At 47.3% G+C, this 20,188-nt stretch overlaps 1 protein-coding gene across 1 annotated transcript in view; it reads left to right on the forward strand.

The window, feature by feature from the left end:
* The window catches only part of LOC138365797 (C-type lectin-like), a 202,881-nt gene that overhangs the window by 145,824 nt on the left and 36,869 nt on the right, over positions 1 to 20,188 (forward strand). Inside the window, exons 2-3 of the mRNA XM_069326251.1 lie at positions 10,593 to 10,850; positions 17,174 to 17,341. Coding sequence (XP_069182352.1) covers positions 10,655 to 10,850; positions 17,174 to 17,341 — 364 coding nt within the window. The 5' untranslated portion in view covers positions 10,593 to 10,654. The remainder of the gene's footprint in view (positions 1 to 10,592; positions 10,851 to 17,173; positions 17,342 to 20,188) is intronic.

The raw sequence follows: 20,188 nt of genomic DNA on the forward strand, positions 1-20,188 counted from the left end.
CACTGCTGGTGTTGGTCACTGTTGGTTTTGGCCACTGTTGGTGTTGGTCACTGTTGGTGTTGGTCACTGTTGGTGTTGGTCACTAGTGGTGTTGGTCACTGTTGGTGTTTGTCACTGTTAGTGTTGGTCACTGTTAGTGTTGGTCACTGGTGGTGTTGATCGCTGCTAGTGTTGGTCACTGCTGGTGTTGGTCACTGTTGGTGTTGTTCACTAGTGGTGTTGGTCACTGTTGGTGTGGGTCACTGTTGGTGTTGGTCACTGTTCATGTTGTTTGCTGTTGGAGCTGGTCTCTGTTGGTGTTGGTCATTGTTGCTGTTGGTCACTGTTGGTGTTGTTCACTGTTAGTGTTGGCTACTATTGGTTTTATTAGCAGTTGGTGTTGGCCACTGTTGGTGTTGATCGCTGTTGGTGTTAGTCACTGTTGGTGTTGTTTGCTGTTGGTGTTGGTCACTGTTGGTGTTGTTCGCTGTTGGTGTTGGACACTTGTTGATGTTCGCTGTTGGAGTTGGTCACTGTTGGTGTTGGTCACTGTTGGTGTTGGTCACTGTTCGTGTTGTTCACTGTTGGTGTTGGCCACTATTGGTGTTGTTCGCTGTTGGTGTTGGTCCCTGGTAGTGTTGGTCACTGTTGGTGTTGGTCACTGTTGGTGTTGGTCACTGTTCGTGTTGTTCACTGTTGGTGTTGGCCACTATTGGTGATGTTCGCTGTTGGTGTTGGTCACTGTTGTTGTTGTTCGCTGTTGGAGTTGGTCACTGTTGGTGTTGGTCACTGTTGGTGTTGGTCACTGTTCGTGTTGTTCACTGTTGGTGTTGGCCACTATTGGTGTTGTTTGCTGTTGGTGTTGGTCACTGTTGGTGTTATCTTGAGGTTATCTTGAGATGATTTCAGGGCTTTAGTGTCCCCGCGGCCCGGTCCTCGACCAGGCCTCCACCCCCAGGAAGCAGCCCGTGACAGCTGACTAACACCCAGGTACCTATTTTACTGCTGTTTGTGCCAGAGTGTTGGTCACTGATGGTGTTTTTCGCTGTTGGTGTTGGTCACTGTTGGTGTTGGTCACTGTTGGTGTTCGTCACTGTTGGTGTTAGTCGATGGTGGTGTTGGTCACTGGTGGTGTTGGTCACTGTTGGTTTTGTTCACTGTTGGTGTTTGGCACTGTTAGTGTTGGTCACTGCTGGTGTTGGTCACTGTTAGTGTTGGTCACTGTTGGTGTTGGTCACGGTTTGTGTTGGTCACTGTTAGTGTTGGCTACTATTGGTGTTGTTCGCTGTTGGCGTTGGCCACTGTTGGTTTTGTTTGCTGTTGGTGTTGTTCACTGTTGGTGTTGTTCACTGTTGGTGTTGTTTGCTGTTGGTGTTGTTCACTGTTGGTGTTGTTCGCTGTTGGTGTTGGTCACTGTTGGTGTTGGTCACTGTTAGTGTTGGTCACTGTTGGTGTTGGTCACTGTTAGTGTTGGTCACTGGTGGTGATGGTCACTGTTGGTGTTGGTCACTGTTGGTGTTGTTCACTGTTGGTGTTGGTCACTCTTGGTGTTGGTCACTGTTGGTGTTGTTTGCTGGTGGTGTTGGTCTCTGTTGGTGTTGGTCACTGCTGGTGTTGTTCGCTGTTAGTGTTGGTCTCTGTTGGTGTTGGTCACTGGTGGTGGTGTTGGTCGCTGGTAGTGTTGGTCACTGGTGGTTTTGGTCATTGTTGGTGTTGGTCACTGTTGGTGTTTGTCACTGTTAGTGTTGATCACTGCTGGTGTTGGTCACTGTTGGTTTTGGTCACTGTTGGTGTTGGTCACTGTTAGTGTTGGTCACTGTTGGTGCTAGTCACTGTTAGTGTTGGTCACTGTTGGTGATGGTCACTGTTGATGTTGTTCACTGTTGGTGTTGGTCACTGTTGGTGTTGGTCACTGTTGGTGTTGGTCACTGTTGGTGTTGTTTGCTGTTGGTGTTGGTCACTGGTGGTGTTGGTCACTGTTGGTGTTGGTCACTGTGTTACGGACCCGAGCCCAGCGTCGTAGCACGGAGCTGTGACGACAACGCCATCTGTGGGTCAGCTCCCGAAACCCCCTCCAAATGAACGACGCCATCTAGTGAAGACTAGATATACCGGCCACAGGGGCTGGTTTTCCGCCTTATTCAGCTCGTAACGTAGCCGCTGCTGACCTCTGGTGAGGTGGCACTTAGACAGCAACGCCATCTATGGAGTGGATAGGTGGACGTTTGTGTCTTAGCCTGTGAGTGAGGTGCCCTAGAGTGTCCCTAGTACTAATGACGTGTCTGATTACAGAGTCGACCTGGGACTGCTGAATCGGACGGTGGATCAGTCTACCCAAGGCAGCCATAGTATCTCCACGTGTTTGCTGCAGAAGCTGTGAGTCACCTCCCGGATGAACACTGTTGTGTTAGCCTGCCTGTGGGGTGGCAGAACCTGGAATTGTCGTACCCGGGGCTGACTGGTGGAGAAGACTAGCCACTGGGGCGTTGTGGTGAGGAGAGTGATCAGCGGAATCACACGAGGCTCCTGCCTAGGGCTCGCAACCCTATTATCGGTCGTGGAGTGGCCTACGCAGCAGAGCTGATTGGAACCTGCCAGCTACAGGCTGGATTTGTGGTTGAAGGCCTCCACGACGGTGCACCCAGTGGGACTGTGATCTGGCTGGCCTGTGGCCAGGGTAGACTCGCCTAGGGAATCGAAGGATTCATCGTGAGGCCACAAGAAGAGAACCAGGACTACTCGTCTTGAGCACCGTGAAACGTCCTGAGTCTTCGGAGGAAGACAAGTGATTGTACATAAGAGTAGTCATAGTAACCGCGTGTGACTGTTTATATATTTATTTATTGGTGGTGGTAATTATATATTTAAATTAGTGCGTTTGTATCCCTTCCCCTTTAATTTACTTGCGTTACGGAACACACCCCGTGAAAGCCACTACTAACTTGGGGCCGGATTCCCAAATTCTAATAACATCAGAAAAGAACCCAGTTACGCCCCAGTAGGGCCGTAACACACTGCTGGTGTTGGTCACTGTTGGTGTTGGTCACTGGTGGTGGTGGTCACTGGTGGTTGTGGTCACTGTTGTGTTGGTCACTGCTGGTGTTGGTCACTACTGGTGTTGGTCACTGTTGGTGTTGGTTACTGTTGGTGTGGGTCACTGTTGGTGTTGGTCACTGTTGGTGTTGGTCACTGTTGGTGATGGTCACTGTTGGTGTTGGTCCCTGCTGGTGATGGTCACTGGTGGTGTTGTTCACTGTTGGTGTTGGTCACTGCTGGTGTTGGTCACTGTTGCTGTTGGACGCTGCTGGTGTTGATCCCTGTTGGTGTTGGTCACTGTTGGTGATGGTCACTGTTGGTGTTGGTCGCTGCTGGTGATGGTCACTGGTGGTGTTGTTCACTGTTGGTGTTGGTCACTGCTGGTGTTGGTCACTGTTGCTGTTGGTCGCTGCTGGTGTTGATCACTGTTGGTGTTGGTCACTGTTGGTGTTGGTCGCTGCTGGTGTTGGTCACTGTTGGTGTTGGTCACTGGTGGTGTTGTTCACTGGTGGTGGTGGTCACTGGTGGTGTTGCTCACTGTTGGTCACTGGTGGTGGTGGTCACTGGTGGTGGTGGTCACTGTTGGTGTTGGTCACTGCTGGTGTTGGTCACTGTTGGTGTTGGTCACTGTTGGTGTTGGTCACTGTTGGTATTGGTCACTGCTGGTGTTGGTTACTGTTGGTGTTGGTTACTGTTTTTGTTGGTCACTGTTGGGTGTTGATCACTGTTGGTGTTGGTCACTGTTAGTGTTGGTCACTGTTGGTGTTGGTCACTGTTGGTGTTGGTCGCTGTTGGTGTGGTCACTGTTGGTGTTGGTCGCTGCTGGTGTTGGTCGTTGCTGGTGATGGTCACTGTTGGTGTTGGTCACTGGTGGTGTTGGTCACTGGTGGTGTTGGTCGCTGCTATTGTAGGTCGCTCCTTGTGTTGGTCGCTGCTATTGCAGGTCGCTCCTTGTGTTGGTCGCTGCTAGTGCTAGTCTCTGCTAGTACTGGTCGCTGCTGGTGTTGATCGCTGCTAGTGCTAGTCTCTGCTAGTACTGGTCGCTGCTGGTGTTGGTCGCTGCTAGTGCTAGTCTCTGCTAGTACTGGTCGCTGCTGGTGTTGGTCGCTGCTAGTGCTAGTCTCTGCTAGTACTGGTCGCTGCTGGTGTTGGTCGCTGCTAGAGCTAGTCTCTGCTAGTACTGGTCGCTGCTGTTGCATTTCGCTCCTTGTGTTGATCGCTAATATTATTTGTCAGCCTTATTGACGGCACTTCGTAGGACATTTCTTTCAAGTCAGCTCATATAATGAGTGTTATAATGGGTCCACCTGTTGCTATTGGAGGCTCTTCTGTCCAGAGTTAGTGCTCCAGTGATTATATCTTTAAGTGAACTGATTCTAGGTCTAGTCAATATCTTGGTCAGCATGCACGCAGCAATCCCTTTTACCCTTATTTCAATCGACGTTAGCTTTGTTTCTAGTCTTAGGTTCAGTATTTTAGTCCATCTGGGAGCTCCTGTTATGACTCACATTGCATCGCTTTGAATAACCTCAACATTTGCCCACTGACCAGGAGAAAGAGTGAGTAAGGCAGACGCTCCATAATCAACTAGGGAACGAACGGCGTGTATGTAAAACATTCTTAACACTTTGTGTCCCGCTCCTAGACGGGGCCCTGTGATTGCTCTCATTATATTTAGTCGTGATTTTGCTCTCTTCTTCAGATATTGAATTTGCTTGTTTAATGTCATTTTAGAATCTATCCACACTCCGAGATATTGATATTGTGTAACCCACTGAAGGTTAATGTCTTGAATGCGTAGGTGCCTGTCTGGAGTGTTGCCGCCTAGTCTCATTGCCTTAGACTTCTGGTAGATACTTTTAACCCTAAAATGCTGCATTCAGATGTTACTTTATCTAATGGACCTTGTGTTTTTTTTAGAAGTGAAGGACCTGTAATGACTAATGCTATATCATCAACATAGCTTAGCAATTTAACCCCTTCTGTAAATGTCATAGTAACAAGGTTTTCCATAAGGATGTTAAAAAGACTAGGACTGAGGATTCCTCCTTGTGGAGTCCCATTCTCATGCAGGTGGTAGTCCGACACTTGTCCTTGCAACTTTACTCTGGCATACCTGTGACTTAGGTAATCTTGAATCCATGCTAGCATAGTTCCCTTTACACCTTTTTTAACTAAGGTGTGTGAAATTGCTTGCGGGCTTGCAGGGTCGAATGCTTTTTCTAGATCAAGGAAGATCACTATAGCTGGACCTGAGTTAACTGTTCCTAGTAATGTTGCTATGCAGTTGGCAGTACCTTCACCTCTAGTGAAGCCAAATATGTGTTTATGCGGGTCTCCAGTCTTCCACAGTAGACTATTTAAGACCATCCGTTTTGCAGTTTTACTAATGCATGATGTTAATGAAATGGGTCTGTAATTGCCAGGTTCTTTCGGCTTAGGAATCGGAATGATGTTTGCTTTTTTCCAAGAGGTCGGTAGTTTGCCTTGCTGCCAAGATGCATTGATGACGTCCAATATTCCTTGTTCTCCAGCAGGACCTGCATGTGCGATCATTGAGTATGTAATGTTATCAGCACCTGGTGCAGTGTCCTTACCACCTTTTTTTTGGCTCTGATTAGTTCTTGTTTGGTGAAGGGACTGTCACATTCGTCATTTGTACCTATGCTCTCATGAATTGCTATGGTTTGACTTCACTAGCTTTATTGGAAGAGAAACATCTGTGATATATGTGTGGACAAAATTTCAGCTAGCTATGGGGGGGGGGCAGAACCCGGCCTGCGGCTCACAAAGACCCCAAGGATAAGGCTGAGGAACTAATACAAAAGTGGTGTGATGCAGCATCCTCCTCCTCCCTCCCCGCAGGGAACAGTTCCTGCGACATTATGACAGAAGAATTAGGATAACAAGAGCACTGTCTAACGATGACGAATATGGGTAACCAATCACAGCTCAGGAAGTAAAGGGGGCTATGAAAAAGGGTAAAAGTACTGCACCTGGTGAAGATGGCGTCACCTACAACATACCCAATGCACTGTGTGAAGTGTCTGGGAATCCACTACTCCACCTGTTTAACAAGTCATTCCTAAGTGGAGTGTTGCCCACACAATGGAAACACGCAATAATCGTTCCCATACCGAAGCCCAATGACCCTGGCAATTACAGGGCTATCAGTCTCATGTCATGCACTTGCAAGATGCTTGAAAACATTATCCTTTACTGACTGTTGCACAAAATAGGCATACTAGGGGAATGGGTGAGTAGATTTGTTAAAGGACGGAGCAAAGCAAATTGCATAGTTAATTACTTGGCTAATGACACAGCTAAGTACTCTGTATTTGTTGACATAAAAGGAGCCTTCCACGATCCAAAGAGGATTGCGATCCTGGACGAGCTTGCATGCATGGGTGTCAAGGGGAGACTCTTGAAATGGGTTGAAGGCTACCTCACAGGGAGGAAAGCCTTGATCTGCTTCAATGGAGCAGTCTCCAGAACAATAATATGGAACTCGGTACCCCCCAAGGAGGAGTCTTAAGCCCCATACTATAATAACATACTTATAAACGTCATTGCAAATATTGATTTTCCGGAAGGAACACAACAAATGGGATATGCAGATGATGTCCTAATACAAGCTGTCACCTTGGGAAAAATTAATCAGTCCATTGAACTCCTCGGAAGGAAATGTATTGAGCTCGGTTTCACTCTCTCCACAAACAAGACATATTCTCATCACAAGCGGGAAGAAAATGAAGAACTACAAATTAATAATGAAACACTTGAAAAGGTTGACCACTGCCGGTACCTTGTTGTCATTGTCGGCTCTAACAAGGGGAAGAAAGAAAGAGGAGCTCAACCAGCTCATAGAAACAGGCAAAAGTCGACTCAGGGCACTGAAAGCTATGACCTGGAATGGGTATGGAGCCTCTATTGCCGTGCTTCAAATGATGTACACCGCCTATGTGCGCTCCGTCATAGACTATGCCGCACCGCTTCTGTGCATTTACTCCCAAAGCAGCATGAAAAGGCTTGAAAGTATACAAAATGAAGTCATGGCGCTGCCCAATACTGTCACTATGGCGGTGGATCCACTCACAGGATGAGTGGCGCTGCCCAATACTGTCACTATGGCGGTGTGTCCACTCACAGGATGAGTGGCGCTGCCCAATACTGTCACTATGGCGGTGTGTCCACTCACAGGATGAGTGGCGCTGCCCAATACTGTCACTATGGCGGTGTGTCCACTCGCAGGATGAGTGACGCTGCCCAATATTGTCACTATGGCGGTGTGTCCACTCGCAGGATGAGTGGCGCTGCCCAATAAACTCGCCCTTCGAGGCAAAATAAAATTAAAATTAATCCGGACTATTGAATAGGAATGCCAGACGGCAGTATCAAGCAGCCCCTAACCTAACCTTCTCCTAAGGTTCCCCAACGTCAAGAAACTGTCGTACCAAAGAGCCCTTATCCTAACCTACCAGAGGACCCAAAACAGAAAACGGAACAGCATGTCAATTTCGCGAGCCACTACTATTTTCTAGTACGACTATTATTTGGCCTTGGGTAAAGTATATATCAAAATGCGACGCTCTATTAGCAGGACGGGTTTATCATGATCCAATGGGGAAAATATCATAACAATGCTGTGTATATCATCTGTAACCACGAGGTCTGGTCTGGTCCACTAATCGCAGCTGTCTGTTACATCACAGTTTAATACACCTGATTATCCTACGTTAGGATAGAGTAACTTAGGTTTAGATCGGATATCATAGGTTGGGATAGGTTAGGGTGGGTTAAACTCGATTAGGATGGATAAAATTTAGCTTGGATAAATTTGAATGGAATAAATTTAGCTAGATTTGGCTTTTCTGGGATAAATTTATATATATTTTAGTGGCATATAGTGAATTGACTGAAATTTAGTAAGATTTTGCTTCTGTTTGGATAAATTAGATTAGAATGGACTACCTTAGATTGGAATATGATATCATAGGCTTGGATTGGACATCATAGCTTAGAATAGAGACTGCATAAGTGTTTTGGTTATGATAGGATTTGTTAGAATAAAAGTGAATAAAACTGGATAAGCTTAAATTAAATTTAGTTAAATTTAGCTTCTGTTTTGATACAGAATGGGAGCCGGTCGGCCGAGCCGACAGCACGCTGGATTTGTGATCCTGTGGTCCCGGGTTCAATCCCGGGCGCCGACGAGAAACAATGGGCAAAGTTTCTTTCACTCTATGCCCCTGTTACCTAGCAGTAAAATAGGTACCTGGGTGTTAGTCAGCTGTCACGGGCTGCTTCCTGGGGGTTGAGGCTTGGTCGAGGACCGGGCCGCGGGGACACTAAAGCCCCGAAATCATCTCAAGATAACATCAAGAAGAAGATACATATGGATAAATTTAGTTGAATTTAGTTTAGGAAAGGATAAATTCGAACAGGGAGTGTGTATGCAAATCGTCCTCAGACCAACACCTCTACCATGAAGCACCAAACCCACCCTCAAACCACCTGGAAATTTATCTTGATATGTGTGGTGGCCTGTAAGCATGTTAGGTTCATGTGTGGTGGCCTGTAAGCATGTTAGGTTCATGTGTGAGGGCCTGTAAGCATGTTAGGTTCATGTGTGATGGCCTGTAAGCATGTTAGGTTCATGTGTGATGGCCTGTAAGCATGTTAGGTTCATGTGTGATGGCCTGTAAGCATGTTAGGTTCATGTGTGATGGCTTGTAAGCATGTTAGGTTCATGTGTGATGGCCTGTGAGCATGTTAGGTTCATGTGTGATGGCCTGTAAGCATGTTAGGTTCATGTGTGATGGCCTGTGAGCATGTTAGGTTCATGTGTGATGGCCTGTAAGCATGTTAGGTTCATGTGTGATGGCCTGTAAGCATGTTAGGTTCATGTGTGATGGCTTGTAAGCATGTTAGGTTCATGTGTGATGGCCTGTAAGCATGTTAGGTTCATGTGTGGTGGCCTGTAAGCATGTTAGGTTCATGTGTGGTGGCCTGTAAGCATGTTAGGTTCATGTGTGATGGCCTGTAAGCATGTTAGGTTCATGTGTGATGGCCTGTAAGCATGTTAGGTTCATGTGTGATGGCCTGTAAGCATGTTAGGTTCATGTGTGATGGCTTGTAAGCATGTTAGGTTCATGTGTGATGGCCTGTAAGCATGTTAGGTTCATGTGTGATGGCCTGTAAGCATGTTAGGTTCATGTGTGATGGCCTGTAAGCATGTTAGGTTCCAGTAATTGTCTACATGCAAAGTGGCAAATGATTCTTTGTCATAAGCAGAGATTATTCTCAAGTTATAACTTTAATGTAATAGAAATCGATATTCTACTACTCATCCCCACAGCTTATGACCACATATTCCATTCCTCTCCCACACAGTTTATGGCAACAACCTCCTCTCCTCTCCCACACAGTTTATGGCAACAACCTCCTCTCCTCTCCCACACAGTTTATGGCAACAACCTCCTCTCCTCTCCTACACAGTTTATGGCAACAACCTCCTCTCCTCTCCCACACAGTTTATGGCAACAACCTCCTCTCCTCTCCTACACAGTTTATGGCAACAACCTCCTCTCCTCTCCCACACAGTTTATGGCAACAACCTCCTCTCCTCTCCTACACAGTTTATGGCAACAACCTCCTCTCCTCTCCTACACAGTTTATGGCAACAACCTCCTCTCCTCTCCTACACAGTTTATGGCAACAACCTCCTCTCCTCTCCCACACAGTTTATGGCAACAACCTCCTCTCCTCTCCCACAGTTTATGGCAACAACCTCCTCTCCTCTCCCACACAGTTTATGGCAACAACCTCCTCTCCTCTCCCACACAGTTTATGGCAACAACCTCCTCTCCTCTCCCACACAGTTTATGGCAACAACCTCCTCTCCTCTCCCACACAGTTTATGGCAACAACCTCCTCTCCTCTCCCACACAGTTTATGGCAACAACCTCCTCTCCTCTCCCACACAGTTTATGGCAACAACCTCCTCTCCTCTCCCACACAGTTTATGGCAACAACCTCCTCTCCTCTCCTACACAGTTTATGGCAACAACCTCCTCTCCTCTCCTACACAGTTTATGGCAACAACCTCCTCTCCTCTCCTACACAGTTTATGGCAACAACCTCCTCTCCTCTCCCACACAGTTTATGGCAACAACCTCCTCTCCTCTCCCACAGTTTATGGCAACAACCTCCTCTCCTCTCCCACACAGTTTATGGCAACAACCTCCTCTCCTCTCCCACACAGTTTATGGCAACAACCTCCTCTCCTCTCCCACACAGTTTATGGCAACAACCTCCTCTCCTCTCCTACACAGTTTATGGCAACAACCTCCTCTCCTCTCCCACACAGTTTATGGCAACAACCTCCTCTCCTCTCCCACACAGTTTATGGCAACAACCTCCTCTCCTCTCCCACACAGTTTATGGCAACAACCTCCTCTCCTCTCCCACACAGTTTATGGCAACAACCTCCTCTCCTCTCCCACACAGTTTATGGCAACAACCTCCTCTCCTCTCCCACACAGTTTATGGCAACAACCTCCTCTCCTCTCCCACAGAGAACCTGGTGTTGTGTGACGGAAGGTGCCAGGCAGTCGCCACGAGGGGCCAGCAGGTAGCCATGGTTGCCACACTCTACTCTCGCTGTGTGTGCTTTGTGGTGGTGTGCGCGCTGGTCTGGAGCACCAAGGGCGCCGCTACAGGGAGAACCAGCCGGCGCAGTCCCCTAGATCATGGCCCTAGTCACAGCCTTGGAGGAAAAGCGACCAGGATCCTGGAAGATATCTTGGGGTTCATGAAAAGTCAAAGTTGTGGAGGTAGTGATTAGTGACACAGCTGTGGAGGTAGTGATTAGTGACACAACAACCCGTCCTCCTAAAAATAACGTCACTTTTGGCTCGTATGCGCGCTATGGCCAAATTTGGACGTAATTTGAAATGAAATCGACTCACGTTCTGTTCCGTTTTCTATTTGATTCGTCCGGTTTACGCGCAGAGGTTATAAGAGGACACTTTAAATTAACGTTTTTCATAACGTTTTGAAACTTTATGAGAATTTCCTGCCCACCTAAACCTATCAGAGGACCCTTAACTTACTGTTATTGAAAAAAAAATCCCAAATTTATTTTTATTTTCAAATTACGTCCAAATTCGGCCATACGAGCAAACGGCCAAAAGCGACGTTCTTTTTAAGAGGACAGGTTGTTGAAGCTGTGATTACAATAGCACCATTACGTTCAGCACTTAGCAGCTTTGTAATATATATATATATATATATATATATATATATGTCGTACCTAGTAGCCAGAAGGCACTTCTCAGCCTACTTTGCAAGGCCCAATTTTCCTAATAAGCAAAGTTTTCATGAATTAATATATTTTCTCTAATTTTTTTCTTATGAAATGATAAAGCTACCCATTTCATTATGTAAGAGGTCAATTTTTTTTTTAATGGAGTTAAAATTAACGTAGATATATGACCGAACCTAACCTAACCTATCTTTATAGGTTAGGTTCGGTTAGGTAGCAGAAAAAGTTAGGTTAGGTAGTCGAAAAAACATTAATTCATGAAAACTTGGCTTATTAGGCAAATCGGGCCTTGCATAGTAGGCTGAGAAGTGCGTTCTGGCTACTATGTACGACATATATATATATATATATATATATATATATATATATATATATATATATATATATATATATATATATATATATATATATATATATATATATATATATATATATATATATATATATATTAGTATATTTTGGTAGCAGTCTTTCCTGTAGACATATATTATTAAATATGACCGTAAAAGTAAGATTAATAATTCTAACACGAATTTTCTCTATCTTTCGTACATTTCTTTTCACTGTTGGTGGTAATTCAAAAATCAATTCTCCAAAATTCATTTTTATTTCTAGTCTGACGCGACACTTGAGCGCGTTTCGTAAAACTTATTACATTTTCAAAGACTTTAGTTTACACATACACAACTGAATAGAACTTACACATCTCCGATTTGTTTATATCTACATTTGAGTGAGGTGGATGGGGTGACTCACTGACTCACAGCGTTTCACTTACGAGATGGAGAAGGATGGGAAGCTGCCCTTTCTAGATGTAACAGTCATGGAACGGAGCGGAGGTTTCCACACTGCAGTCTACACTAAGGAAACAAACATAGGAGTTTGCCTCAATGCCAACAGTGACTGCCCAGACAGGTACAAGAGGAGTGCCGTTAACGCTTATGTCGACCGTGCTCTCAGCCACAGCTCAGGATGGAAGCAAGTCGATGAAGAACTCTGTAGGGTAAGGCAGGTCCTAGTCAACAACGGCTTCTCCAATGGTTTCGTTGAAGACATCATAAGAAGGAAGGTGAAACGCCATGCAACCTCTGAAGAGACAACTAACACAACACCTGTACCCCATATTAGACTATTTTACAGGAACTTCTTTTCCACAGCTCATTAAACGGAGGAAAGAGTCCTGAAAGATATTGTTAATAGAAACGTTATCCCTACAGACAAAAATCAAAAGATACAATTGACGATTTACTATAAAACCAAGAAAACGGCCAACCTACTCATGAGAAACTCTCCAGACACAAAGCAGAACGCTTTAAAAAGAGACCAATGTCGACTATGCCTTCAAATGTCCACTTGGGGACTGTAAGCCACAAAGAATTCAGTATATAGGAGAGACAACAACATCTCTTTCCAGGCGTTTAACGATGCATAAGCAACAGGGCTCCATTAAGGAACATATAATCTCTTCGCACAACCAAACCATCGCCAGAGAAGTCTTAACAAAAAACACGGAAATCATCGATAGATACAGCGATAGCAGGCGGCTTGATATCTGTGAGGCACTACACATTAAGAAGTCGACACCAGCAATCAACAGCCAATTAATGCACAACTATATTCTACCCACTTCAAGACTCCGCTCCAGTATAGAAGCATCAAGAAATATGGGCCAATAGGCCCTTTGCAATTACTTCCATTCTTTCTGGGCCTGTAATCGGGCCCTTTCTGGGCCTGTACCCGGGCCATTTCTGGGCCGTTACCCGGGTCCTTTCTGGGCCTGTACCCGGGCCCTTTCTGGGCCTGTACCCGGGCCCTTTCTGGGCCTGTACCCGGGCCATTTCCGGGCCTGTACCCGGGCCATTTCTGGGCCTGTACCCGGGCCCTTTCCGGGCCTGTACCCGGGCCCTTTCTGGGCCTGTACCCGGGCCCTTTCTGGGCCTGTACCCGGGCCCTTTCTGGGCCTGTACCCGGGCCCTTTCTGGGCCTGTACCCGGGCCCCTTCTGGGCCTGTACCTGGGCCCTTTCTGGGCCTGTACCCGGGCCCCTTCTGGGCCTGTACTCGGGCCCTTTCTGGGCCTGTACCCGGGCCCTTTCTGGGCCTGTACCCGGGCCCTTTCTGGGCCTGTACCCAGGCCCTTTCTGGGCCTGTACCCGGGCCCCTTCAGGGCCTGTACCCGGGGCCCCTTCTGGGCCTGTACCCGGGCCCCTTCTGGGCCTGTACCCGGGCCCTTTCTGGGCCTGTACCCGGGCCCTTTCTGGGCCTGTACCCGGGCCATTTCTGGGCCTGTACCCGGGCCCTTTCCGGGCCTGTACCCGGGCCCTTTCCGGGCCTGTACCCGGGCCCTTTCCGGGCCTGTACCCGGGCCCTTTCCGGGCCTGTACCCGGGCCCTTTCTGGGCCTGTACCCGGGCCCTTTCTGGGCCTGTACCCGGGCCCTTTCTGGGCCTGTACCCGGGCCCTTTCTGGGCCTGTGGTGTGATATCAACTCTTAGATCTTTCTCTCTGTCCGTTTCATTAAGTACTTCATCTCCTATTCTGTATCCTGTGTCTGGCCTCCTATTTCCACTGCCTAGTTTCATTACTTTGCATTTACTCGGATTGAACTTCAACAGCCATTTGTTGGACCATTCACTCAGTCTGTCTAGGTCATCTTGTAGCCTCCTATCATCCTCTGTTTCAATCCTCCTCGTAATTTTTGCATCATCGGCAAACATTGAGAGAAACGATTCTATACCCTCTGGGAGATCATTTACATATATCAGAAACAGTATAGGTCCAAGGACTGACCCCTGCGGACTCCACTTGTAACGTCTCACCAATCTGATACCTCACCCCTCACACTGACTCGTTGTCTCCTGTTGCTTAGCTACTCCTTTATCCAATGGAGTACCTTCCCTTTCACTCCAGCTTTTTCACTAGCCTTTTGTGTGGTACTGTACCAAAGCCTTTCTGACAATCCAAAAATATGCAGTCTGCCCACCCTTCTCTTTCTTGCCTTATTTTTGTTGCCTGGTCGTAGAATTCAAGTAACCCTGTGAGGCAGGACCTGCCATCCCTGAACCCATGTTGATGCTGTGTTACAAAGTTCTTTCGCTGCAGATGCTCCACTAGATTTCTTCGCACAATCTTCTCCATCAGCTTGCATGGTATGCAGGTTAGGGACACTGGCCTGTAGTTCAGTGCCTCCTGTCTATCCCCTTTCTTGTATATCGGGACTACGTTAGCTGCTTTACAAATATCTGGCAGTTCCCCTGTTGCCAGTGATTTGTTATACACTATGGAGTGTGGTAGGCACAGTTCTTCTGCTCCTTCCTTTAGTATCCAAGGGGAGATTCCATCTGGGCCTATAGCCTTTGTCACATCCAACTCTAGTAAACACTTCCTTACTTCCCCGCTGGTAATCTCAAACTCTTCCAGTGGTTCCTTGTTAGCTATTCCCTCTCTTATCTCTGGAATTTCTCCTTGCTCTAAGGTGAAGACCTCCTGGAATTTCTTATTCAGTTCATCACACACTTCCTTTTCGTTTGTAGTGAATCCTTCCGCCCCTATCCTTAATTTCATAACCTGTTCCTTTACAGTTGTTTTTCTCCTGATGTGGCTATGCAGCAATTTAGGCTGAGTCTTTGCCTTGCTTGCGATGTCATTTTCATATTGTCTTTCTGCCTCTCTTCTCATCCTGACATATTCATTCCTGGCATTCTGGTATCTTTCTCTGCTCTCAAGTGTCCTGTTATTCCTATAGTTTCTCCATGCCCTTTTACTTTGCTGCTTAGCTAGCCTACATCTCTAATGAAACTGGTTTCTCATCTTCATTTCACTGTTTTCCTTTTGAACTGGGACAAACTTGTTTGCAGCGTCCTTGTACTTCTGCGTGACGTAGTCCATCATATCTTGGGCCGTCTTTTCCCTGAGCTCTGTTTCCCATGCTATATCTGTTAGGAATTTTCTTATCTCCTCATAGTTTCCCTTTCGATATGTTAACCTTTTGGTTTCGGTATCCCTCCTCGAGTTCAAAAACCCTTCTTCAATCAGGTACTCAAACACCAGTACACTATGGTCGTTCATTCCTACTGGGTCCTCAAAACCGATTTCTCTTATGTCGGAGTCGTTCAGAGTGAAGACTAGGTCGAGTCTCACTGGTTCATCATTTCCTCTCATCCTTGTGGGTTCTCTGACATGCTGGGTTAAAAAGTTTCTAGTCACCAACTCCAGTAGTTTGGCTCTCCGCGTATCCTCGCCTCCATGCAGTTCCTTGTTCTCCTAGTCAATCCTTCCGTGATTGAAGTCCCCCATGATGAGCAGGTAGGATCTATTTCTACAGGCAGCAGAGGCTGCCCTCTCAATTATAGTGTTAACTGCCATGTTGTTGTTTCCATACTCTTGACTGGGTCTTCTGCCATTTGGAGGAGGATTGTATATTACTGCTACTACTATTCTTGGTCCTCCCATTGTTATGGTGCCTGCTATGTAGTCTCTGAACCCCTCACAGCCCGGGATGGCCATCTCCTTAAAACTCCATTCCTTTCTCATGAATAGGGCCACTCCACCTCCTCCCCTACCTTCCCTCTCTTTAATTATTACTGTGTACTCCTGGGGAAACACGGCATTCATTATGATTCCAGAGAGTTTTGTTTCAGTGAGTCCGATTACGTCTGGGTTCACTTCTTGTGCTCTTTCCCTTAGTTCACTTGTCTTGCTTGTGATCCCATCTGTGTTCAAGTACATCACCCTGAAACTGACTCTCTTCTGCTTCTCCTCTGGGGGGGGGGGGCTGTAGGATCTGGGGTGAGTGTGAACTGGGAGGATCTGATACGGGGAGACTGGTGGAGGAGGGAGGGCTTGGGGGGGGGGGAGTGTGGGAGGGTAGGGGGGGTGAGAGGGGGAGGGTAGGGGGGAGAGTGAGAGGGGGAGGTTTGGGAGGTGAGAGGGGGAGGGTTGGGGGGGTGAGATGGGGAGGAGGGTGCCTAAGGTGGGTACTTAGTGGGGGGGCTGACAGGGGATGGGGCATGTATGGTGTCTGTTGGGTAGAATGTGGGGGTGGTGCCTCACTCCCTGTGGCTAGTGCACTGTTTGAGGAGGGTTCCCCACTCCCCTCTGGGATTGTAGGGTCCGGGGTTATGGTACTCTGATTCCTTTCTCTCTCCCTGCGCTCCTTCCGCAGGGTGTGTGTGTGTGTGTGTGTGTGTGTGTGTGTGTGTGTGTGTGTGTGTGTGTTACACTGTCAAAGACCACGGAGGAAGAATTGAAACAGGAATTTCCTTAAGTTCTTCTGAAGATGTATTATTAAATACGAAAGTACTTAAGGAAATTCCTGTTTCAATTCTTCCTCCATGGTCTGACGCTGTCACATTTTTCATCACGTGTTAATTTTCGTGATTTATACACACATATATATATATATATGTTATTGAATATGACTGAGAGGGTAAGATTAATTTAGAAAAGAAAATGTAAGGTTACATTTTCAAAAATATATGGAGTGACTTGCGAAACGATTCCCTTAGCGTCAGACCATAAATAAAGTGTTAAAAAGAACTTTGTAGAATTAATATTTCAACTACCCTCGACAGTGAAGAAAACCATAAGAAATATTGAGATGACTCAGGTTCGAATCTATCGGTCATATTCAACAACATTATATATATATATATATATATATATATATATATATATATATATATATATATATATATATATATATATATATATATATATATATATATATATATATATATATATATATATATAATAAATAAAAGTTCATTATAATTCAGGAGAGCTATATCAATATTCATAATGAAATCTTGTGTGGTAAAAGAGGCCGTCCTGCAGGAGTGTGCTGCCCCGTCCCCTACACCAACGTCTTGGGGGAGTGCTTCTACCTGAGTGAGCAGAGCAGCACCTGGTGGCAGGCCAGGGAACACTGCCAGGGCATCAAGGGAGACCTGGCCGTGCCCAAACACCAATTCGCCCTCAAGGATTTCATTTATAGAAAAGCAGGTTAGTGTTATTCCTCCGACGAGTGTAGAATAATATTTGTTGTTGTTGAGTGTTGGGGAGGTCAGCACTCTGGGTACTGAACCACACTACAGGTAAAGCCAGGTTAGGTTAGGCTCTGTATTGCCTGAAGCCTCTTGTAGATCTTCCTTGACACCTTATTGGTCTTATGGGCTACTAAGTCCACTGTAGACAGTCACAGTTATGGACTACCACGTCCACTGTAGACAGTCACAGTTATTGACTACCACGTCGACTGTGGACAGTCACAGTTATGGACTACCACGTCCACTGTAGACAGTCACAGTTATGGGCTACCACGTACACTGTAGACAGTCACAGTTATGGACTACCACGTCCACTGTAGACAGCCACAGTTATGGACTATCACGTCCACTGTAGACAGTCACAGTTATGGGCTACTAAGTCCACTGTAGACAGTCACAGTTATGGACTACCACGTCCACTGTAGACAGCCACAGTTATGGACTACCACGTCGACTGTGGACAGTCACAGTTATGGGCTACCACGTTCACTGTAGACAGTCACAGTTATTGACTACCACGTCCACTGTAGACAGTCACAGTTATGGGCTACCACGTTCACTGTAGACAGTCACAGTTATGGACTACCACGTCGACTGTGGACAGTCACAGTTATGGACTACCACGTCCACTGTAGACAGTCACAGTTATGGGCTACCACGTCCACTGTAGACAGTCACAGTTATGGACTATCACGTCCACTGTAGACAGTCACAGTTATGGACTACCACGTTCACTGTAGACAGTCACAGTTATGGGCTACCACGTCCACTGTAGACAGTCACAGTTATGGACTACCACGTCGACTGTGGACAGTCACAGTTATGGACTACCACGTCGACTGTGGACAGTCACAGTTATGGGCTACCACGTCCACTGTAGACAGTCACAGTTATGGACTACCACGTCGACTGTGGACAGTCACAGTTATGGACTACCACGTCCACTGTAGACAGTCACAGTTATGGGCTACCACGTTCACTGTAGACAGTCACAGTTATGGACTACCACGTCGACTGTGGACAGTCACAGTTATGGACTACCACGTCCACTGTAGATAGTCACAGTTATGGACTACCACGTCCACTGTAGACAGCCACAGTTATGGACTACCACGTCGACTGTGGACAGTCACAGTTATGGACTACCACGTCCACTGTAGACAGTCACAGTTATGGACTATCACGTCCACTGTAGACAGTCACAGTTATGGACTACCACGTCCACTGTAGACAGTCACAGTTATGGACTACCACGTCGACTGTGGACAGTCACAGTTATGGACTACCACGTCCACTGTAGATAGTCACAGTTATGGACTACCACGTCGACTGTAGACAGTCACAGTTATGAGCCACCACGTCTGTTGGACGCCAGTTAAGCGCCATACACATAGGATGACCTAATACCCTCTTATGATGGCCGGCGCAAAGCTAAACAACTTAATAGGTATCAACAACGTTGTCAGCAGATTTGAATGTAGCAAGCTGTGAGCCTGCAGCCCTCAGACCTTCAGAGACAGCCTGGGCAACGGAGCCTCCGCACACGCTCTCTCACACTCTCCGAGCTAGTTCATGGCCCAGTGTAGAAGATATATATATATATTTATAATAAACTAAGAAAAAGCAGTGGACGTTTGGTACTCCAATTCCTGCCCACTACCGAGTAACCTTCGACCATCCCCGGTCAACAACAACCTAACACCAACCGATGTTACACTGGTGGCAGCTTACTGGGATTCACCCCTGTACTCCAGCAGCACAGCAGTGCACAGCAACACAGCAACTCACAGCAGCTCACAGCAGCACAGCAGTGCAGCAGTGCAGCAGCACAGCCACACAGCAGCACGCAGCAGCGCACAGCAGCCAGCATCGCAACAGTTCAGCGTGTGCCCGTGCCTGACTCACCCAGCGTGCCCCCGTGCCTCACTCACCCAGCGCGCACCCGTGCCTCACTCACCCAGCGTGCCCCCGTGCCTCACTCACCCAGCGCGCACCCGTGCCTCACTCACCCAGCGTGCCCCCGTGCCTCACTCACCCAGCGTGCCCCCGTGCCTCACTCACCCAGCGTGCCCCCGTGCCTCACTCACCCAGCGTGCGCCCGCCCCTGACCCACCGCGCTCTGCCAGCTGACTCGCCATGACTCACCGTGACTCAACGAGCCTTGGTGCCTGCCTGACATCACCTTACCACCCCCCCCCCCCCACTATAGCGCGGCTGGAGACGTGACATCTCCAGCCGCGCCAGACGTCTCCTGCCGCCTGACGGCTTCTGCCACACTTGACGTCTCCTGCCGCCTCCCGACGCCGACGACGCCGCAGCACGACGCCGGACCTGTGACGACCAGATCATCTCTGCCCCATGGAACGGATTGCAGCCCCAGCGACCTTCAGCTCTAGTTAAGTACCCTTTGTTATTTGTGTAGTAGAGTAAACTGTGGACTTACGTGGGCACAATGTAAACTTACTTTATGGATAACTGATACTCGCTCAGGCCTCGCTCGCACACTTAGCCCTACAGTCTACGGTCTCGTTCACTATCGGAGAGTAACTTACTCTTAACTAGTGAGCTCTCTACACTCGCTCACTTACCCTTAGCCAGTGAACTCCCAACCTCAGCTCTCAGTAGCTTATCCTCATTAACCTCTACAACCAGCAGCGACTCAGTAATCATGACTCAAGCCCTGAATACTGCGGGTTCTAACTCGAACACCGTTACAGTTCTTGCACAGTCTGTTGACATTCGCCCGTTTAGTGGAAAGGATCCAACCCTCTTGGAGACATGGTTCGCTAGTGTAGAGGCTAGA

This window comes from Procambarus clarkii, chromosome 18 (assembly GCF_040958095.1).
Source record: "Procambarus clarkii isolate CNS0578487 chromosome 18, FALCON_Pclarkii_2.0, whole genome shotgun sequence".
NCBI classification, from domain to species: Eukaryota; Metazoa; Arthropoda; class Malacostraca; order Decapoda; family Cambaridae; genus Procambarus; species Procambarus clarkii.